Source organism: Vulpes lagopus, chromosome 24, assembly GCF_018345385.1.
Source record: "Vulpes lagopus strain Blue_001 chromosome 24, ASM1834538v1, whole genome shotgun sequence".
Lineage (NCBI taxonomy): Eukaryota > Metazoa > Chordata > Mammalia > Carnivora > Canidae > Vulpes > Vulpes lagopus.
Window position 1 is genome coordinate 25,828,153 of NC_054847.1, and position 24,163 is coordinate 25,852,315.

Consider the following 24,163-nt stretch of genomic DNA (forward strand, 5'->3'; position numbering starts at 1 on the left):
AATGTGAAGGGACATTTGGTAGCCTTTTATAGACTTCATTTACAAGGCAGATGCTGCTCCTTACAAGTGTGTGCTCTGTAGCTTAATTCCATTTTTCTGTACAGTATGTACTTGTTTTGGGTAGGCTGAAAATGAAGACAAAAAAAGACGACTTTATTTAGCTGTTTCTTTTCTTTTCTTTTTCTAGGAGAGTTAAGAAAAAAAAATTGATTTTAACCAATAAGAGACAGTGGTCCAAAGTGACAGTGCCTTGTGAGGTAATGAAGCACTCTGTATTATTTACTACTAATAATAGCTTATGCTTATTACATGCTTACTCTATGCCAGGAACTGTGGTGACTTATTTACATATATCATCTCCTCTAACCCTCAGAACAACTGTATAATGTGTTAATATTATTCCCATATTATAAAGAAGAAAACTGAAGCTGGAGACTAGGTAACTGGCTTAAAAGGCACACACAAGGCTGGTTAACTGAGGCCCAGGACTTGTAGAGAGACCAGACTCTACTACACTACCCTATAACCAAGCTGCAACTGCTGTCCACAGAATTAGTGTAGATTTAATGTTGAAAATGAAGAAACTTTAAAAGTGTACTTAAAATCCAAAATTTTTAAATATTTTATAGGAATTGAACATTTCCATGCTGATGAACTCCCAAATCTCTGTTTTCTGGCCTGGATTGTTCATCTGAATAAAAAGACTTGTTCATCTAGCTTCCAGCTGGAAATCTCCACTAGCATTCTAAGAGGTATCTCTAGCTTAATATATTCAAAGGCAAACTTTTTAAAACCTTCTCTTCCCCAAGCATTCTCATCTCAGCAAATAGTACCTACATATATCCACATCTCAGTAAATAGCACCTGTATATATCCACCTAGGCCAAAATCTTTAAAATAGATCCTGGCCGCTCCTTACATCCTCCATTGTTACTTTTCAAGTCAAACCACTGCCATATTTGTTGGATTACTGTACTAGCTGTCTGCACTCATTAAGGTAGGGATGTGGGCTACATTAAAAATGACTTATATGATAGGTGAAGGGGATTAAAAAAAAAAAACAAGCATAATGGTTCGTTATAAAGTCAGGTTGGGGCCCCTGGGTGGCTGAGATGAGCGCCTGCCTTTGGCTTGGGTCGTGATCCTGGGGACGAGGGATTGAGTCCCACATCAGGTTCCCTGCAGGGAACCTGGTTCACCCTCTGCCTGTATCTCTGCCTCTCTCTCTCTCTCTTTCTGTGTCTTTCATGAATAAATAAAATCTTAAAAAAAAAATAAAGTCAGGTTGATAGATCAAAAGGGCAGCCTTCTTCTAGAGGTCATTCAAGGCCCCAAGCCAGTGGAGGCACTGCCATCTTCAACAAGACACCTCCTATGTCTGCCCCTTCCAAAGGGAGAGTTCATTGGATACTGTGGGGTGGCATATTTTTATGCCCCACCTGGAAGTGGGGCCCTCAAGTATCCCACATCACATCTGCTTACACTTAATGGCTAAGACCCAGTCATAAAGCCATGCCAAGTTGCAATGGAGCCTGGAACATGCAGTCCAACCGTGTTCCCAAGAAAAAGAGAAAGAAGTCTGGGGAATACCTAAGAGTCTCTTCCATATCCCCTTATTCTATAACTCTAGCTCTCGGGTGCTGATTCTGAAAAGGGGAAACAATTTTTTCTTTGAGAGAACTTGTTAGAAACCAAGGACTGGTCAGGGTAGGTGAAAAGAGGCTGTTGTGTAAGAATCACATCTAATTTCAGAGTGGAAATGCTTTTTTGAAGGAAGCAGCCCTGACAGGTGCCACCTAATGCATTAATTTTATGTTAAGTCAGATGATAAGTGGCAATATATATAATACAGAGGTTCACCAGAATGGTATTTTCTGTTTTCTTTTATTAAAGATTTTATTTATTTATATGAGAGAGAGAGGGAAAGAGAGCATGAATGAGGGGAGGGGCAGAGGAAGAGGGAGAAGCAGACTCCTTGCCGAGCCCGGAGCCTGACGTGGGACTTGATCCCAGGATCCTGAGATCATGACCTAAGCTGAAGGCAGACGCTTAACCGACTGAGCCACCCAGGCGCCCCTACAATGGTATTTTCTAAAGAAGTCATCTAAGAGCCTCGTCTCACTTAGATAACAGGAGAACAATCGTGGGGAGGAGGTGAAAATATATACTGAATCACCGAGAGCTAATCAATTAAAGGAGAGTTGTGCATTTTTTCCATGAGGGGGAAAAGGACAACAGGAATTCTAAACTAAGTCTCTGGAAATAGGTTGACTGGAAGTCAATCAACCAACCATTTATAGTGTTTGGGTAGAGGGAGAAGAATCATAGTGATTCAGATTTTTCTGGTGAGCGGAAGAAGTGGTTCAGGGGATACAGCTGGAAAGAGCACCTTTTCGCTTTGGTCTATGTCGCACAGAGAAAGTTACCGTAAGTGAAAGAACTGGTCAGAAGTGGCTTCAGTGGAGGCACAGTACCGAAATGAAGATAAAAGAGGATTCTGGGCAATAAATCTGTTTCGACTCTGTAAATACCCCCCTTTCAACATAACGGCTCTTTAAAGAAATAAGAAAACAAAGCTTTCAGAAGGGGCTTGATACATTATTTATGAACTTATCAAGTGGAAAAAAACACCCACTCAGACATTTTAATAAAAACTTTCAACTAATGTATCTAATTTTATTGGTATTAAAAAAAAGCCAATTATGAACTGGAAAGTTATTGTTTGTTAAACTGCTACATGCTTTCTGCAAATAGAATGTTTACAAACCACTTGGAATCACTTTTCCAAAGTTTCAGTTTCTGAAGGTCAAATAACTATGTAACTGCTTAATAAAGAAGCAAAGAAGTACCTCTAAATATCTCCCAGCTCTGATGGGCTTATATTCTGCTCCTTAGGTGAGGTATTAGCAAAGCTTATTTATTTTCATTTCCAAGGCTTTTATTTGCTCATTCCCTTGTGGTAAAGCTGATTTCCATGATGATTCCCTTCTTAATTTTAATACCCTTTTTACTCATCATATAGACATAAGAATTTTCCATAAAATAATGAAATCCTTGCAAAGGAAATGAAGACAACTCAGAGTAAAGTAAACTAGCTCTTTTTTTCAATTAATTGATCCACTGTCATGTGCATATAAGATTTTTTTAAACCTAGGAAAATAAGGTTAATTAACATAAAAAAGCCTCACTCGTCTGGATGCTGAATTTTGTATTTTACCCATGCTGCCTTAAGTGCCTTGATTTCCCAGTAATGACCTAGTTCTCCTAATGAGGAACATTAACCCCTGGCTGTAGCTGTCCAGGACTTAATTGTCAACTGCAGCTGAAATAGGGGAGTTTGCCGATCAGCAGGTATGCGGTATATTAACTCATGTCATTTCAACCCCTAATAAATAAATCTGTTGCTAAGGCAACAGGAAGATCAGCTCTATCAGTATTCTCCCCTCCCGGTAACCAGCTCCCCCCATCCCCCTCCCACCCCTCTTTTGGAGGAAACTGCCTTTCACACCAAGCTTAGGAAAAAGAAGGAAATTAACTACATGTAACCATAATTAGAAGTAACATCATTTCTCATCCTAGAAACATATCTAAATTAATAAAAAAGGACAGCAAAGAGAGAAATGCTTTTGACTAAGATCAGGATAAATTATTTCCTTCAACAGGAGATAGGCACTATGAGGTATACATCTGAGTAAGAACAAATCTCAAACATTTCGGCTCTTTGTGTTTCTGAAATTTCCCCTTCTTTTGTTTAACCAACAAATGATGTTAGCCTGAATAGTGCTGAAATAGCTAATTAGTTGCATAGCCAATAAGATGATACAAGGGGAAAAAAAAAAACCCTTACATATTTTATAATAGTTATTGCTATTCTAACTTAGAATTCTTTGGTGTGATTGAGAAAAAAAAAAGAAAAGAAAAAAGAAAAAAGAAAGAAAGAAAAATCTGGACACTGAAGCTTAGTCTGGATAACTCAGAAAAGCCATAGACTCTCATTCACTTGGGATCGTTAACAGTTTAGAAAGTAATTTCAATGAATTGTTTTAAAATGGTTCACACATCTGGATGATGGCGGATGGGTAGGTGAAAAAAATAACCTAGAAGGATCTTCCCTTCTGGATTTATTTTTCAGTGATAACTAAGAAAATATTTTGGTTTTAACCAGTTTGAGCCCTTCTTCCCAAACAACATAATGACACTTTTTCTATTACCCTTCTGTTAAAATGAATGATTCCATTTTAACAAAGTCCTGCGGGATTTGTCTTTATAACTCCTATAAAGGCATTTCACTAGCCCCTCCCCCCCCAAAAAAAACAAATCTAAAACAAACAAAACATATGTTTTGTAAAAGCAATGCTGATCCCGTGACCATCTCCACTTGCCATTTGGTTAATTGAAGCCTTTTATATTTTCATTTCTTTCTTCTCAGGATGAGAAACTCATCCTCAACTGGACTTACTGAATGAGTAAGAGGCAATCACCAGAGTCACCCTAGGATTCATCGTCATCAGCATTACGTAACATCAACTAAATATTCTACATATCCTACGGTATTCCAGCCAGATGCTATTGAAAAAAATCTCCCCACCACCCCCCTCCAAAAAATGTCTCTGTCTCTATCCTGGAGTACTTTAGGCTAAACCAAACGACACCACTTAAAACATGAGATGAGGCAGTGTGGAAAGTGCAGTTTTGTTACACGCTTATGTGGTGCAGTGGACTGCACTGTGACCTCGGTGCATGAAAATTCACAGGCAGGGGAATTCACACATCACTGGAATTGAAATCAGGGCACCTGTCTGTGGAAGGCAGAGGATTTCAGGGCATCTTTAAAAAGGTATAATGGTAATTACGGTCATGAAAAGAGAAAACACCATACATTGAGAACAATAGGAGGGATATTAAATCCTGAAAAAAGGAGGAAAAAGTGTGCTAAATAGGGATCAGGTCAACAGGGACCATAAAAAGAAAGGTTTGGTGACTTGGAAGGAGAAATATATTTACCCCCCTACACACATCACATATATGACATACATATATGTAGTAAACAGGTAATCTATCTACCTACTTAGCCATCCATCGTTCATCTGCTCAGTCATCTATCCATATGACCTAGCTATCTACTTCCCAACTCACTCACTCCTGACCTGCAGTATTAAATAAATCAGTGGGGTATAGGGTACGGGATTTTATCAAAACATTTGAGATAGAATGAAGCAAAAGCAGATATAGGTCTTGAGTGGTTGAAGATGACTGTCATAAGCATACCATAATCAAATAGCATCTTTTGCACCAATTAGTATGTTTAAGGAGCCAAGTTTAGAGATCTTTTTAACCCTGTTTGGAAGAAAAGGATAACGAGAGCTTTAGTTAATGATATTCCAGAGATAATAACACTAAGACAGTAAGGACCATTTGGTGAATGTTCTTCATGCTGATGTGGTATGTGGGAAAGTTAGAAACAGCCCAAGAAGCAAGGAGAAACCAGAGCTCAGTTTGTTATATTTTTCATATGTTCAATAGTTTGGAAAGTAGCAAGGCATCTAGGAGTGGAATTTTAGAAAATATAAATGGAATTTTGTTAAGGTTATGTTTTTTGGCCATACATTTGAATTTCCCAGCATTTGTTTTCCTACTAATTAAAAATCTTGTACCAGATTCCCAGAGGTTCATCTGATAGTACTACTTTAGAAGACAAATTAAGCAAGTGATGTAACACATTGAAATCTAAGCCAGGTATTTGATTACTACTTTTCAAAGACTCTGATAAAGTTCTCTGGAGAGTTTTTTTTGTTTGTTTGTTTTTTTGTTTGTTTTTTAAGTGATAGAGTTCACTTGAGATGTTTTAAGGACAAAAACCAATGAACCAACCAACCAACAAACCAATACCATCAAACACACAAACAAAAATACCCATAGGCTAAGAAATATAACTGAAGAGAGCTTAGCACTGAATTGAGAATAAATCTATAATCAATTCCTTACATCAAAGATATTTAAATGTGAAAATGAATAGTGCTACTGGAAGGCATGTAGGGGCATCATCTTTTCTGGAGATGAGGACAAGTAAGATGGACTCTCATAGGTCTCACTTTGGTGGAGTATGCTGAAAGGCAGGTGGCCAGACGACATGATCATCTTTTCCAGAACTATAATTCTGTGGGGATCATTTCTCCCAAAGAAAAACAGATTTATTCATAACACTGAAATAGAAAGAGAACATTGGTGTCCCAAATCTAACACTTTGCTTCTCAGTTCTTATCCTGCTGTGGCACCTGAAGACTGTCCTCCTCATGTATCCTATTCTTAAGCAATCACCAATGAGACCTGAAAGATTTAAGACAATCTATTTGCTAAACTTTCCCCAAGTTACTTGGACAACAAGAAAATCAAAAAGTATAACATCCAATCTATTTAACATACACTTTTCAGAAGGCAGTCATCAATTTTGTTTTCAAAGTTGTATTTTTAAACCTCAGAGTCAAAGAATGGAAAAAAAAAGTAATTTATTTTACTCTTAAGTAATAAAGTACAATTTTCCATTTTATATCAATCATTTGTTTTCAGTTAGAAGTTGCCAAAGTTTCTAAAAATATGTCAAATTCTTTCAATATTACAGTATATGATTTACCTAAGTATGCTTCAAATCTGTTTTTATTTCTCAATGACTGAGCCTTTTCCTTTCCAAATTTACACTCTTAACCACAATCAACATTGCATAAATTGTTTTATCATTACTTTACGGAAAATATTGCAAGTAACATATAGCTCATAAAAAGTCACTCCACTTTAAGTGAAAAGCTCTGACAATTTTCCCATAGTCCATGTAATGGAGTCATGGTGGAACTTATCACCATAGCTACTCTTAACAATTTCAAACTCCTCAACGTGCCTCACAGGCCACTTGCACCTGATCTTTCTTAACCAGAACACACCCACTTATGAGGCACGCAGAGGGGCTTTCAGATTAGAACAGAATTTGCGTTGGAGATCTCTCCTACTGCTTCCTGACTACTGAGCCCATTTTGACACAAACCTTCTTTGGTCTGAGAAAAAGTGCTCTTATATATGATGAACACTTGTTTGCCACCAACTGTGAAACCCCAATATCCACATGCCATATAAACCTACATGTTAATATATTAACATTCAGGGCAAGAAAAAAGGAGTCTGTGAAAACTAAAAATTAGGCAATCCAATGACTGGCGGCAGACATATTTGTACATATGTCATTATCAGTTCTGTTTGACAGTGGTTCTCAAGAGCGCCGCAGTGATTCCTGGGGACATTCAAGCCCTTTCATGGGCTCTGCAAAGTCAAACTATTTTTACAATAATACTAAGACATAATTTGCCTTCTTCACTGTGTTGACACATGCCTCAATAGTGAAGAAACACTGATGCAAAAGGGTTCTGGGACCTCAGGGTGATTCAAGGCAGTGGCACCAAACTGAACTAGTAGTTGTTGCATTCTTGACCACCTGCACTTGCAGTAAAAGAAAAAAAAAAAGATCGTTTCACTTAAGAATGCCCTTGAAGAAGCATTAAAGTTACTAATTTTATTAAATTTCCTCCCTTCAAGAGACTTCTTTTAATATTCAATGTGATAAACTGGAAATACACACACTGCATCTTTGTGTCCCAGGACACACTGGTTGTCTTGAGAAACAGTATTTGTATGATTGTTTGAGTTACGAGCTGACTAGTTGCTTTTTTCACAAAACACTAATTTTGCTTCTAAGAACTGATAGGCCAACCATGGTTAATTAGCCTTGGGTATTTGGCAGACATTTTCTCAAATACGAGCCACGTGAACACGTCTCCTCTATTAACGACCGATAATATTTGTTGCAATGATAAATTCAAGATTTTAATTGAAAATTGGAATTCTGGAAAAAGTGTATCTACACCGTGAGCTTGACAACTTCCCAATAATCAAAAAGTCTGCTGATCTCAGTGGTGATATTAACAACCTGATTCTCTGAAATAATGAATTTTGTCAATACTTGGAAGATCTGCACAATTCATCAATCACGTATTTTCCAAGTGACCAATGCGCGATGTTACAAAATCCATTTAGACACCAAGCAAGAGAGTATGAAGAGCCACTGAGTGGTCTAATCTCGGAGATCTCTGAGAAACTCCTACTTGCCGGGTAGCAGCAAAGGATACCTGCAATAATCTGAGCAGGTCATTAAAACACTCTTTCCTTTTCCAATTCTCTCTGTGAGGCAGAATTTTCTTCCGAAACCTCCACCAAAACAACATATTGCAACAGATTGAATACTTAAGCAGATATAAAAATTGAACTCTCTTCGACTCAGAGATTATAGATTTACAAAAATATAAAATAATGTCACTCTTCTCACTAATTATTTTGCTTTCATTAGTTATTTTCATAAGAATACATTAATATTAACACGTATGTGGTTCTTTACTATTACTTTTCAATGATTTAATGTAGATTTTTAAAAGTTTTCCCTTAGCTTTAATTTTTAATATGCTAAATTTTGATAGGTGTAACTAAAAAAGAGAGAGAGAGAGAGAGAGAGAGAGAGAGAGAGAGAGAGAGATCTACGGTGTCCCAGTCATTTTTAAGAGCACGAAGGGGTCTTTAGATCAAAGAGTTTGAGAACCGCAGCCTTAAGAGTGCTATCTTTCAACGTCTTGTAAACTTACTTTCTCTGTCCCTCCAGCAGTATGCCTTCGGTGCCCATTAAAATCAAGAGAATATTTAAACGTTGTAATAGTTACAAAGAAAATGGGTTTAAGAAAAGGCGTTGCCAATTGCAGTGTATTTTTTACAGGTCTTTCTCTCTAAGTCGTTGCTATTAACCATGCCTTGCTACAGATGTTTATAACAAAACACTAAAGACTGGGTAGAAGGGAGAAAACAAATTACTCTGCAGAGAACCCAGCAACTCTGCTAAAATACTGTCAGTTATTTATCTACTGTCAGCAGAGGTTGCACACTATAATCCTTGACAAGCTCAGATTCAGAAAGAATGAAGAGAGGGGGCAAGCATTGCAGTGAAGGGCCTGTTCTCATGCACAGACATTTTAACACAGATTTAAAGCCAGAATGTATCTTCTAGAAAATGTCACTTTTGATTTTGATACATATCCTAGCAAGGAGGCTCTACATTTGGTTGACTTAGTACGAGATATGTTAGAGGCTAACACTATATTTTAGACCATTCATGATCCCGGCGTGGAACTAACACAATGAGGTCAGCATCACTTCATTTTTAGAGTTGGCGACTGCAACGGCATGATTTCATGGGCATATTTTTTATGATAAGGAGGAGGCCTTTATTTTTGTTTTGTTGGGCAAGGTAATGACAGGCTCCGAGAATCCTGTTGCCCTCTCTGGTGGCCGTCTCTCCCTTTTGTTTACAGGGGGAACAATCATCCCTGTGTTCCCTCTCCTTAAGTCCCTTCTCTCTGTTAAGTGGCCAAGGCAAAAAGGCGACAGGCCAGGCCGCAGAGCTTCCCGCAGGCTACTCTAAAGAAAACCCCGCCTCGAGCAGGTAGTTTAATTAGCTCCCGATAAGGACAGGAAGGAGGGAGGTGTAGATAGAGGTGGGGGAGGCCCCAAACTAAGAGGGTTGAGCCTGCAAATCCAACCCTGGTCATTTCTAGTACTGACCAATGGTCTCCTTGAGGATATAGTTCGTATCGACCGGTCGGTTCTAGGATTTCTACCCAGGCGATCAGAGGTATAAATAAATGTGTGCTTGGGACCGGGCATGTCTGACGAATGCTGAGCCAGAATCTTAATTTTCTAATTCATATTCACCAATTAAAAATAAACTGTATTTTTATGAGCAAATTTACATAAATCAGATGATAAAGCATCTACCACTAAAGGGTAGGAGTTCAGCTCACGACATTTGCATATATTCTCCTAAAGAAAATATAGGCGTTTTAGATTTTCATTGAAGAGCCTTGCTGTGTTGGAACTCTAATGGGCTTAGAACAGTAAATTTTGAAGAAACTGATTGCTACCCCTGTAGCTAGTAAATGTCTGCCTAGACCCAGTGGCATTTGAAAAAAGTGTTTTATCATAAAATTATCCCAGCAGAGTCCATTCTGCAAGATAACATCATCATCATCATCATCAGTACTCCATGCAGGACCCAACAGCTCTGGCACAATATTGCCAGTCATTTATCTGTTGTCAGCACAGGTTACACACTGTAATCCTTGACTGCCTCGGAATTAGAATGTCTTTGATGTCCTCACAAGAGTTTTTTGCCCGAAGGCTTTACCAATGCTCGGCGGCTCAGTGTTTATTCCTCGTAATCTTCCTCTCATCTCCAGGCTAGCAGTGACAGATGGTTATGGGCACACAATAGTATTAAGAGTTTGATATTTTTTTTTATGCTGTGCTCTCTGTACAACAAATAGCTATCAGACGCGGGCCAGAGAGCTGACATGGCTCGCTTAGGTAATGGCAAACAAACAGCTCGGGTTGATGCTTTCTGTCATTTCCCCTCCTAACCCTGCTTGTTTTCATTGTATACTCTCAAAGGTAAACTATATTAACCTTATAGACTGTTATTAAAAAGATATATCTATATGAGCATAAAGTGCTTTTCTTTTCTCTTTTTCTTACTCTTTTGATTATGAAAGTAATACTGCTGACATATTGAACAAATATCGAATGTCAACATAAATTTTGAGTGTGTGATAATATCCCCCTTCATATAGCTGTGTGTCAGGCGGGAACCCGCGGATGATGCATAGCAGTAAATAACCCAAACAAAATTAGTTCTCTTGTCAGCTTCTACCTTGTATGTCCCCAGGCATCAGTAAAATTGACTGCACGCTAGATTTTCAAAATTAGCCCTAATGTTAGCTATGTGTCTGGCAACCTCCAAGTTTCCAATGTTCTACTATATTACCCGTAAGGATGAATGTGTTACTTTTATATTTTGGCATTTACTCTTGCTGATGCGGCTTTTTTTCCCTCTCCTCCAAATTAAAAATAATTTAGCTTTAACAATAAGAATGTGCACAAACATAATGCTGCATCTCTTTAAGCAACTAACTTTAGGCAATTAAATTAAATTAAAGCAAAAATATACAAAGGAAGAGAGGGAATTATTCAATTTAATATTGTTAATTTTATTAACATAGCTCTGTCTTATTTTGTGCAAAGGATTGGATAATAATGTGGTTCTCACTTTTCCCCCCCATATCAGTATGCTGCTTTGTAGTAGGAGCCTACAAATTTAATTCTGCATTTCCATGCTAACCCAGAACCAAACTTTCTAGAACTGATTTTCTTGCAATAGGTATTACTTCGGAGGCAACCAAAGGTTAGCAGAATAAAAGGAAAAGCTTTCCAGGACCGAGAGAATGATGACACCTATTTTACCTTGAAACAGGTTAATCTCATCCAGACCCGATGCACTTTAAAATAACACACAAGAATGTCAAACAGCGTCCCCTTCTAAGTAAAATACGGCTTTAAAAGAAAAGTTACTTTCATACAAAGGGTATGCCGGAAGTGTGAAGTTGAACGGACAAACCCAAAGACACATTCCACATCAACTTTCAATCCCCAAATTTTGCGTTCATTCATTTAGAGTCCAAGATGAAAATCCCTTTAGGTACCAGATGCTGCAGATCAACTGGGAGAGCTTCTGGAGTTTTAATGTGCTGGAAGTCAAATCCCCGGCAAAGGCGCTTTGCCTGGCCGGTGTGGTGTGCTTATTACTTCACCTGTAAACAGTTGCTCTCAGAAAATCGGACCTAATGATCAGCCCAGCATCTCTGCAATAAAGAGACCATAATCTGTGGGGGGAAGTGAACTCTAATCAGGCCACATGCAGATTAAACTAACTGGGAGGAATAAAAACTAGATTAAAATGTTCATGCCTAATACCAGAAGATTATCAGGACATTTTACCTCTTTAAATCCTAATTTATAGGAACCAGGGTTGAGTTTATGAGTTTGTATTTGGTACGATTACACGCCGCAGTTGATTTTCCTGTTCAGAGGAGATTCCGCTGGGAAGTGTTTTGCTTTAGCACGATACAGAGGCATTTAGGAGCAGGGGCACTGCTGCGAATGTACTGATACATTTTATGACAGGTGAAATAAAGGCACCCAGTTGAAACTGGACAAATTAGGAAGTAATGGAAATCGTTTTGTTTTAATGGTAATATTGCTTTAACACGGTGTCTATATGAAACAGTCATATGATAACAGCACATATACATGTGTGTATATATATAGACATATAGATAAGGAATCCTGTTTTTATAGTTTGAAACTTCCTGAACAGGATTTGATTTTCTAGAGGTGTCTAGCTGCTGTTGTTAGATAAGCAAATCACTGCAAATGATTATCTGTAATTCCAATTTAATCTAAACATGCAACTATTTCTATATGGATATAAAGATAATTCTACCTTGGTACCATGTTAGTGGTACTACCACACCAAAGCAGTCTTTTCCTACAGCTATAGGGACGATAATTTACTAAGTCCACCATCAGAATTATATTCTCTGTTACCGGTCTCCAACTCTTACTCAATTGGCACATCCCAAACTTACCACCTGTGAGGCCACACGATGTGCAGTGGTCTCTGCGGATCATTGGTTCCACCCAAAATGTCACAGGGATGAAAAGTCGTATTTTGTTTATTTTCCTTCAGGTGAGAGCTTGAATTATCTGATGAGTCGCACGTTCTCAAGGCTGACTCCTGTGTTAGTGAGCTACCCGGGTTTTCTTGTTGTGCAGCATTGCAAGGTCCAGACTCTGAATTAAAATTCTTCAATAAATTCTCAGAACCTTTCTGCTCATGTTGGAAAGGAAGGGCCGCGGATGGAGCAGTGCCACCACTTCCTTTCAGGCCGAGAATCTTCTGTAAATGGATTGTTTTGTGCTTGGGCATGAATCTGTTATGAAAAGGAAATGCAATACCATTTAAAACTTGTCCTTTACCTTTCTGTAAGGACACAGTGATGATGTGGAAAACTGACAAAAATAAACATATAACAAACATTCCAGAGAAAGTACAAAAGTAGTAGCCATCCAGGGAAAGTCCAAAACTTTGAAATGAGACCACCATTGTCTTTGAGTGGTTTTCAAAGAGTTTCTGTGGCTATAAAACCTGTACTGGCCAAAAAAAAAAAAAAAAAAAAAAAAAAAAAAACCTGTACTGTACATACTGTGAAAAATACGAGTAGAGAGATGATTTATCACTCTCCCTTCACTCATCTTGGTAGAGTTCCATTTTACATTTTCCAGTCACTGCATGGCCCAATGCATATTTCCAAGCCACACTTAATCATTAGCCAACAAAAATGCTTGAAACTCCCTTGATTAACACTGGCCATTTCTGCTCACAACGTTGTTCTGTACGCCTGGGTACCTGTACACACATTTTTATTATTAAATCCAACTTGAGAATATTTCTTGAAGGATATTTTTTCAATGCAATTTCTCCCCCATCTTCTATAATGCTTTAGCATACAGAGCTTGGCATCTGTTACTTACTGATAGAAGCATCTAAATAAAATGAAATCAAGAAGTCACTACTGGGGAGCAAACCAGTAGCGCTTAGAACAGACATGAACGACCAACTAGTCTGTGTTGGAATGCATAAAGAATGGATGTTCCAACTTTTAAAACAGAACTTGAGATTAATTCTGACTTGGGGATCAGTAAAGGCTTAAAGATGGTTTTACTCAAAGGACTTTGAAAGGCAGAAAGGGGGGAAATTCAATGTTGTGATAAAAGGAAAGGGCTGGGAAAGAACATAAACTCTTCAGGGAATAACAAGCAATCTAAAGGGGGTGGGGCCAGGTCTCAGAGTGAGAGGTCTAGAGAGGTAGACTGAAGCCAAATGACAAGTGCTTTCTCAGAATCCTTGAGGCCCGTCTTGAGACTTGACCCCTTCCCTGGATTGTTGAGTAAGTGAAGAAATGGAGAGTATATGCATATAAGAGGTAGATGAGGAAGAAGAACCGTGGAAGGAGAGCAATAAGGAACATTTGGAAGAGTAAAATGAGAATCTGAGAGATTAACTTCATTCTAATGAAGTGAGTTGAGAACCTCAAAAGAATGTCTAAGAAAGGAATCAAGAAACCCTAAAAATGCATAAAAAGGGGGTATAGAGCATTGCAGAGGTATCAGAGCACCAGATAAAACAAGGAGCTTTTAGATCACTTGCTTCTCAAAGGGTAGTAGTTCCCGTGGAGACAGCAGGCAGAAATCAGCCTGAAGGTTACAGTGTGTGCATCAAAGAGGGAGAGGCAGAGAAAGATTGAGAGGGGAATGGAGAAGCAAGGTCTGTTTTCCCTAATGGGGTACTTGTACATAGGGGTATTCATTGAGTGTTTACTTGGGGACACTTGCTAGGCAAGGGAGCTGGATCCTGAAGAAACAGAAAAGTCTTACAAGACAGAAGTAGGAGAATAGCATAGTACGAGGGATTCTTGGCATGGGGGAAATAAGTAGGCCTTATAAAAGAGAACAGACCAAGCTTTCTTACAAAGCTGAGGGAAGAAGGAGAGAAAAGTGAAGTTGGAAACATCAGTTTCAGGTGGCAGGTGTGGAGTCCATGGTGTGTCACCAAAGCATTAGATGAGGACATTTATTTCCAGTGAGGTGAGTAGAGGTGAAGCTAAGTAAAAGCAGTGTGTTGAGGGAAGAGGGGCTGAGGATGTTCACTAGGCCTGAAGGCAAGCTGGAGTGTGCTGTGTACATTACAGAGTCAAAAAGCTTGTTTGGGGGGCTTCCGTCCTTGTCTCAGAAAGCCCTCTGAGATAAATCACCTTATATATATATAAACTCTCCCAGGTAATAGATACGCCCTAATAAAATGATCCATTAATCTTGATTTAAAAATAAAGGAACTTGGGCATATACACATTGTAGTTTCATACCTCACAGGTCTAAAATTATTATGGGAACTAACAAACTTTCTTCCTGAAACAAATACAAAACACTGAGTAGATTCTAAGGAACTAAAAATCAGTGAGGAAGTTCTCACTAATCACCATAAAAGGCAGAAAGAAAAAAGAAAAAAAAATTAAAAAAAAAAGACCATGACAATATCTTTATTTATTAAGATTTTATTTTTAAGTATCTCTAAACCCAATGGGGGCTCAAACTCACAACCTCAAGATCAAAAATCGTATGCTCCACCAACTGAACCAGCCAGACATCCCAAGAATACCTTAACTTTTATTTTTTATTAATTATTTTTAAAGATTTATTTATTTATTTATTTATTTATTTATTTATTTATTTATTTATGATAGCCAGAGAGAGAGAGAGAGAGAGGCAGAGACACAGGAGGAGGGAGAAGCAGGCTCCATGCAGGGAGCCCGATGCAGGACTCGATCCCAGGACTCCAGGATCGGGCCCTGGGCCAAAGGCAGGCGCTAAACCGCTGAGCCACCCAGGGATCCCCAATACCTTAACCTTTAAACAAGTGAAACCAACAGTAAGAGAAGGAACACCTGGACATATCTGGAAAACAACAACAGAGCAAGTGAAAAAACTTGTTTATTTTGGATAAAGGATGCTAGGCGAGCTTAAGAAAGACTTTAACAGAATTACAAATTAGTGCAGGAAAGATTCACAAAAAATCAGCAGGCATTGAAACAACATAACCAACATCGTCTTAGAAAACAGTATCATGACCCATCTTACTCCTAAAATGCATTTTACTGGCCAGCATGTGAGCAAAATTGCAAATTAAAAGGGATGGGAGACTGGCTACAGGGTTGCAAACAACAGGAATCGGTGACTGACAGGGAATGTCTCTGTGGGCAAGGTGCTAGGCCTGTTGGAGGAACAGGATCCCCTGTTAACACAGGCTGTGGATGGCTGACTTGATAGGTGGTGGTCAGTGGGGACATGGAAAGAGACGAACATAAATATGGGCAGTAGGCAAAAACTCAGCTTACTAATTGAAATTGAAAAAGAAAAAAATCCTGAATGTAAGTAGGACACATGGAAAACACTGTTGAGATTGTCTGGAGTTTGGCAAGAGGAGACTGTGCTGATCTGACCAGCCAACTGATGCCACTTTGTTATGGATCATGTTGTACGGAGAAGGAAGACACCAAGTCTGCAGGGACAGAGGGCTGTGCAGATGCTGGTTTCATCTGGGGCACCTGTGACTGTATATGTTCGAAAATTAGAGAGTTCTTAGAAGAGCAATAATAATGATTAAGGCAATGGAAGAACTGATTTATGAGGACAGATTAAAGGAGCTAAATATGAATAGCCTGGTTAAGTGACAAGTAGAGGGGTACATAATAGGAGTCTCCATGGGAAGAGAATAATTATTTAGCCGGGTACAAGGGGGGTATAACTAGAAGTAATGAGATGAAATTAAGAATGGGAAAATTTAAGCTGAATTTCAAGAAAAACCTCTGACGGTATAATTTATTAGCTCATGGAATAAATTCCCTATGGAAATGCTATAGTGTAGTGAGGGAAACTTAATAATAGGACTGGACAAAATACCAATAAATAATATAGATAATAATCGGGGACTTCAAAGAAGGTGGTTACATGCTATGCTTTCCTTGCTTAGAATATCTTCCCATATTTTTTCCTTAACAGTCTGTTTATATATAGTGAATTGTTACCCAGATTAAGTGTTTAGGCAGTTAGCTAAATCAAAAAGGAACGCCGGGTGGCTCAGCGGTTTAGCTCCACCTTCAGCCCGGGGCCTTAATCCTGGAGACCCAGGATCGAGTCCCACGTCAGGCTCCCTGCATGGAGCCGGCTTCTCCCTCTGCCTGTGTCTCTGCCTCTCTTTCTCTCTGTGTGTCTCTCATGAATAAATAAAATCTCAAAAAAAAAATAAATAAATAAATAAAAGGAAATATGTCCTTTAGGTGAGGTTGAGTTAAAATCACTTTACTTTTCATACACTCGGCAGTAGTCAGCTGAAATAATTTTTTACTACTTTGTTCTAGCAGAGCTGGTTGTGAAGCAAGCTGGACAAATGTATTAATATTTCTAAAACAAAACAAAACAAAACAAAACAATCCTCATCTACCATCCCACACAGTCTATTCTGATTCTCTTTGCCATGAAACTCATATTTTCATAGACATGTTTAATGTAAACAATTTATTGCCATAATAGAAATCAAAAAACTTTATTCCAGCTTTTCTAAATGTAGCTCTATGGTCAATTACTTCACATCAATACCAAGATCAAATAGGCATAATACTAACAAGCAGTTTGCTTAATAATAGTCACCACACTAATTAACCCATCCAGAACATTCTTAATCAGACACTATTTGTAATGTACAGTTAAGAGAAGCTTGGCAATAAACCGTTCTATGCTAAAAAAGAAAATAATACCTTACTGATGGGGTGAAACTGGCTTTTCTATAGAACTGGACAGAATGTGCTGTCCTGGCATTGACTCAAGAGAGTGAGTATGCAAATAGGCACATGTCTGAACACTTCCTTTCTCTTCCCGAGCTCCAACTCTGGTGGAGGTGTTAATGAGAAGAGAAAAGGTCCTGAGATAAGGAGTGAAGGAGAGAAAAGAGTCGGAAGAAAACCAGTGAGCTGCCTTTTAGAGCTTATGCCAGATTTGCCTTTTAATAACCCCCCAATTTTTCTTAAAGAAATGCTACTGCCCACCTTACTTGCGGAACATCTTTCCCTGTTTCTGAGTCTCTCAGCTCTATCAGAGCCTGTTTTTACTTTCAGAAACATTCTGATTACTGTAATCATTTGCAACCTGTTACTGGCCATGGGGCCCTCCCCCAATTTCTTTCCTAACCAATACCAATCTGTGAAACACAAGTAGAGCCTCCCTACCGCCTCCTCTCCTCGCAAATGCCCTTCCTTCCTCACCATGTCTGTCCTCCAACATGGTTCCAGAGACGCTGCCACAAAACCCCAGGACTGTGCTGGGCAATGTTCCAAGACACAGCTGGTGTAGGTATTTTTGAGACCTAAATTTGCTTCTTCCTGCCACCCCCACATCCAAACACGCAAGCCCTGAGCTGAACCTGTAGTAATGGCCTTATTCAGATCAATCTGGAAACACTAGATTTGAGAGTAGCTTTAAATTATGTTAAGATTGATGGCGAATGCAGGAAATGCTCTGGGTACCTTAGCTTATTTCTGAAGAAGCTGAGAGGCTAGAGTATGTGTAGCTGACTAAGAGAGGTAATCAAAAGGAAGGCGATAAAGTAAAGCAAGTCAAGTAAACTTAGGACATTAGTATGGATTCATGGGTTGCTGAAGAGAATACCGTGGTTGGACACTGCTTACAAATGTCTTTTTGAGAGATTTTTTTTTTTTAAAGTACTTAATATAGTGAGTTCAACCTATAGAATCTCATAAATGCCCACAGAGAAGAGTCCATGAGACAGAGATTATCAATGGTCTTGCTTCTCAAAACAGATCTGGAAGACAGCACGTGAAAAATGATGCAGATTAGCAGATGATTAAAGGAAAAGACAGCATAACCAGTCAAAGATGATTCCAGAGTTGATACAAGGCAGAAGGAGGAACATGTTAGCAACTGAAATAAGGAAAGTGGCCTGCGTGTGGGGCAGGCAAGAAGAGGGAGCTGAGGAAGCTCGGCCCCTCTCCACACAGCTTGGGCTCGAGGGAGGGCCAGCGGTATGGCCATGACGTTGCACAGCTGAGGCTGAAATTTTAACAAGATGTGTTTTGTGTAACACTAGAGAAGGTTCTGTGCGAAAACATGTTTGGTAAATGCTGAGTTAATGAGAGCGAGACATTTGTTTCCTAAAGAACTTCCCAAAGTACGTGCTAGTGTACGCTATAAATATGCGCACTCATTCATTTTTCTGTTTATTCAAAACATATTTATTGAGCACCTATTATGTAATAGGAATATTATGTTCATTGTTTCTCAAACTTAACACTTAAAGAAACAAGGACTCTCCCATCCCCAAGGATATACCTTAAGAATTAATAGGCAACAAAGGATACTCTGGGAAACACCACTGGGGACTCTAGGAGATGGATGGACAGCCAGTCTGGAAGGCCAGCTAGGTGGCGGCATATTTTACACAGAAGGCATAGCAGGAGTGGAGAAATGCTTTCACATGAGAAAAGGATGAAACTCAAACCAAAGGCCATATACCAAGGCTACATGTCAGTAGACAAAAGGAAGGTTGAAAGAAATGAGGAGAATCTGGAAAAAACAAAATGACGGGAGATATGGTTACAGGCTAATATGGATGACAGCAGAAAAAAAAATATCATTTGATTTTATCACAGCCATTTCTGTGGATTCTTGGATATAAACCACATTGAGAATTGAGGAGAAAGGAAATAGGAATCAAAGATAAATAACTTTTCCAAACCCAAGTGGGAAGACACATCTAGGCAGTGTAGTGATCTAAGTTCTTGGGTGATTTATAACAAAAACTATTCACTGTTTCCAAACAATGTGCTGGAAATTAATTACAAAATTAACATTTTTAGAATTTAGCCACATAAGCAAATATCAAAGATAATTAAAAAATCATGCTAGCCCACATGTGTCCAATATATTACTTATATGGTAAGCAGATTTATACAAAACTATAAACTATAAAAGTAAAAATCTTGAACTAGCATTCTCATGTGTACACATACATCCCCCTGCCCCCCCCCATATCTCTTGCCACACTATCTTCACTAAATAAAGGAATCACAAGCAAGGAAATCCATCATAATTAAAACTAGATGTTTGGAGACCACAACATTAAACAGAAAGACAGACTTATGCTTGGTTGGTTGGTTGCAGGACGGCTGCTCTTCTTTCCTGGAGATGGCTAAGGGCTAATACTCATAAAATAGATGGCACATGTCTATGGAGGCTGTTTCAATAAGAAACTCCTGGCGGAACAAAATATGAACAAATTCAAATCACAGACGAGTCAATCATAATCCACATGCACATAGCACAAATGCTTTGGGGGAACAGCCATCCAACACCACCGTGGCTGGTTAGGCCATGTTGTTTAGATGTTCAGGCTTTGGTGCCTGGACCAGATTTCATCTCCCGTGGTGCAAACTTGCAAAGCCGACATGGAATATTGACAGTGATCTGTGAGGGGGCACTGGGCGAGAGTGTCTTACTGGAACTACGAAGACTCTGCTCTGTGAGAGGATAGAAAAACAGAATCCAGAGACACTAGCTGCAGTTACAATTAACAAGCAAACCCTACTTATTAGCCCAAGAAATGCACACTGGGACTGAAAGCAAATTTGTGGTCATCACACTGGCCTTGTTAGTTAGCTCTGCCTGGCCCCAGAGAGGAGGCCCTTAGGGAGGACAGAACCTTTACTTATAGGCCAAGCTGCAGCTTCCTCCCCGGGTTGAGGGCCATCATTTTCCAATGACTGTCCCTTCAATAGTTGGGATGTATGGCCATCCTAGGAAAAGATGGTCCTGTGCTCATGAATCTAGTCCTTTTTTTCCCCTTCCCACCACCACTTTCCTGAGAATCTAACACTTTCCACGCACCTTACTTACACCACTTGACTATATGACCTCTTCTGACAACACAGGTTATGTGGTTAGGATTATTAACTTAAGCAGTTATGCCTCAAGTCCCCATTCTCTCCCGATTTCGGTGTTTGGGATGGTAGACATTGCTAATGTAACTGCCTACCAGCACAAGCAGTTTGTCTTGTGCAATTTTACAAAATCTCTTGAGAATCAATATACTCCTCTCACAGAAAATTTAAGGCCCTTATAAACGTGAGACAAAAAGCTACCTTGCATGTTGACAGAAGAAATGTTTATCAAATTCAGAGCTAGTCTTGCGAGCATATGCATGCTTACTTCTCATGAGCTACACTCCTCCCAAAACAGAGTTCTCTCGGAACAATAAAACCCTCTAGTTTGCACAAGGTTTACTATAGCAATTCAACACAGGCAGAGCTGTAGGCTAAACTGCCAACGGGGAATCTTTATTCTCCTACCTCCGTTTCGAGCATTCCCCACCCACTGGTGGCTAATTCCCTAAGATATTTATGCTGCTTTCTGATTGCTTGGGTCCCCCTGCCATCCCCCACACCTACCACGCATCTCCTGGTAGCCTATATGCTGGAACTAAGCCCCACTTTGGATCCAGCCCTGAATCACGCCCTGCTCTCTACTGTTGGTCTTATTGGAAACGAATCTTAAATTCCCACAATGTCTCTCACTTTCTTTGCTCAACGTCTTGCACCCTTGAAAAAGGGCAGTGCCTTAACTCAAGGGAACTTATTACAAATGGGATTGTGAGCCTGTGGTATTTGAAATGAAATATTATTTTGGGAGGACAGGTGGGGAGAAATCTTTGTGAAGCACCTTAAAGAACTCCACTCAAGCAATGCACATGTTGGATAGAGAATCCAGGCTGTACAGGCACTTCCTGCATTTGAATTTATTCAAACCATTTAATTTCTCTGAACCTCCAGTTTCCTAATCTATAAAATGGAATGGTGTCTGTTTTTGCAAATTTCTTCAGAGGATTAAAAGAGAACTGTGCCGTGTAGAGTTGCTGAGTATATCTAAGTCAGCTTCCCATGCCTTTGCTCATTCAGGTTGATACCCTCACTTAAGGAGTCAGTCCTAAGGCCATCTTGGGTAACAACAATTTTCCTAGTAAGTTAGTAAATGAGAAACTGTAATCAATTAACAAGTGTTCACTCGACAAATATTTAAGTTCCTCCCGTCATATCTGTATTTACAAAGCCTTTAGTGCATATATAGCAACATTTCATACTAACTTTTTTTAGGCTTTTAGTTCCCAAAGTTGTAAATTTTTCAGATCACCTTTAACTTAAACTATTTACCGGTTCCATTACTAATATGATCTAATTTTTCAATTCAAACTGGGTAACTTGCTCATCATTTGTTTCATTAATAAGTCAGAAGCGAAACTGCAATACCTTCCATCCTTTCACTTTAGTTCATTTAATGATAGTTCATAAAAAATAAAAACTGTAGATCCGAGGTAATTTCTTTGAAGTAGGAGGAGGCCGTTTCACACGTGCCTAGACTCCACAAGTTCTTTTGTTGGGATTTACCTTGTCGGCAAGTAAATGTTCTCACTACTCTTCTATAGCATCAATAAAGTGTTGAAGGAAATTCTAAAAATGATCTCTAATCACATGTCCTATTCCATGATTTTTTTTTTTTTTTTGAGAAGCCGTTATTTGGAAGTTGAAAGTGGGATGGGAAAATGTGTTGATATTAAAGAAAGGATCCCTCTCTTCTTTCCAAATAAATATAAGAATTCCCTATGGCAGTGTTTCCAGTTGGAGACTCTCCTTTCGAACAGGACATCGTTTTATTGGTGTAATGGACTAGATGGTGTTCCCTCAAAATTAGTATGTTGAAACCCTAACTCTTCATGTGACTATGTCTGGAGATAGGGTCTTTAGGAGGTAACAAGGTTTAAATGAGGTCATGATGGGCCCTAATCCAACAGGACTGTGGCCTTCTAAGAAGCAGAGAGAGATCTCTCTGTCTCTCTCCTTCCACTACGATGTGTGAGGACACAGCCGCAAGCAGCTATCTGCAAGCCAGGAAGAGAGTCCTACTCAAAACCAACCATACTGGCACCCTGTTCTCAGGTGTCAAGCTCCCAGAACTGTGAGAAAATACAATCTGATGTTTAAAGCACTCAGTCTATGTGTTTGTTTTTGGCAGCCTAGGATGACCATTACAAATGGATACTGCTGTGGAAAAAGGAGAGAGGGTCAACACTGTGATGTGTGAAACTCTTCCTAAACAGAGTGTCAGGAAACCTTTGGAGTAGGAGGCACTATATCTATGTTGACAGGCAGTGACAAGAGAATATTGTCAAAGAAGAGGGAGCCAACCATCAAAACTGATATAAGAATTTGGAGGATGGGCAGCTCCGGTGGCACAGTGGTTTAGCACCGCCTGCAGCCTGGGGTGTGATCCTGAAGACCCGGGATGGAGTCCCACATCGGGCTTCCTGCATGGAGCCTGCTTCTCCCTCTGTCTGTGTCTCTGTCTCTGTCTGTTCTCTGAATGAATAAATAAATAAATCTTTAAAAAAAAAGAATTTGGAGGATAAAGAGGATCAAATGTTTGTGAATTTCATTGTGAAGCAGAAAATGTTACTTGTTGATTAAGAATCAAGAAAAGAGGATGGAGTTTTAGAAAAGAAATTGTTCTTAAAAATTTGTTTGGTTGTGAATAAAATTTTTTAATCTCTCTAAACCTGGGTTTTCTCATCTGATCAATGAGAATACCACCAGTCGTAGACTTCTCACAGAACAATAAGGATCAAAACATTCTATCAAATCTACTGATTATCCTACAGTCCTTATTCATGGGCAAAAGGGCACACTGGGTCAGCAGGCTCTAGGCACATGGTCTGTTTTCAAATTCAGGGCTCTGCTACTTATTAGCTGACCTGGGGAGAGAATTTTTTCTGTAAGTATTAGTCATTTCATATATAAAATGCGGATAATAGCATGCTGCCTTTGCAGAGTGATGTTCTCCATGTGGCTTGGCACATAGTAAGGGGTCAGTAAATACTGTTCTTTTTTATTATTGATAACAATGGTGAAGATTATCATAATTGTGTTGTCATAATTACTAAAGAGATACTCAACGTTAAAATTTCTGGTCTCTGACTCCACTGTCATTTCATAGTGAAACCCACTTTCTGAACCAGACTTGTGCTTTTTTTTAAGATACATTTTTCTTGTTAACTCTTCCCAGTTACACATTAGCCATCCATTTAAGGCAGGCATTTTAATATGTTACCTTATTTTCATTTATGTACTAATCATAGATATGTACTCATGCCTAGAGGCACATTAGTTACAAAAAGGCCTAATGTTATAAATCAAACAAATATATTCCCCCCTTTCTATTATTTGTTTATTATTTTACTTTTTTCCTACCTTTCACTTTTCCTTGTTTTTCCTTTTATTCTTTTCACTTTTCTAACTGAGATTTTCCATTTTCCCCCCTTCTTAAAGCTGCATAAACCAAGAAAGTAAAACCAGGAAATTTAAAACATCAGTTTCCAGGTCTCTGAAGCATGAACAGATGGGCATCAAAAAATCCAGTCCCTTTTTTTTTCATTTGCCCATCCACAACCTGAATAAATCAAAATTACCAGAAAATCCAACTTCTAGCACAACCCACTTTTTCCTACCAC

General features: G+C 39.0%; 1 protein-coding gene across 13 annotated transcripts in view; it reads right to left on the reverse strand.

Annotated features, from left to right (window-relative positions):
- Positions 1 to 24,163, reverse strand: part of GTDC1 (glycosyltransferase like domain containing 1) — a 387,156-nt gene that overhangs the window by 51,226 nt on the left and 311,767 nt on the right. For all 13 annotated transcript variants that reach the window (XR_005985414.1, XM_041739303.1, XM_041739297.1 and 10 more), the window contains one exon: positions 12,567 to 12,911. Coding sequence is in view for 12 of the 13 variants with exons in the window: in XM_041739303.1 (XP_041595237.1) it covers positions 12,567 to 12,911 (345 nt within the window). In the remaining variant the exon portion in view is untranslated. The remainder of the gene's footprint in view (positions 1 to 12,566; positions 12,912 to 24,163) is intronic.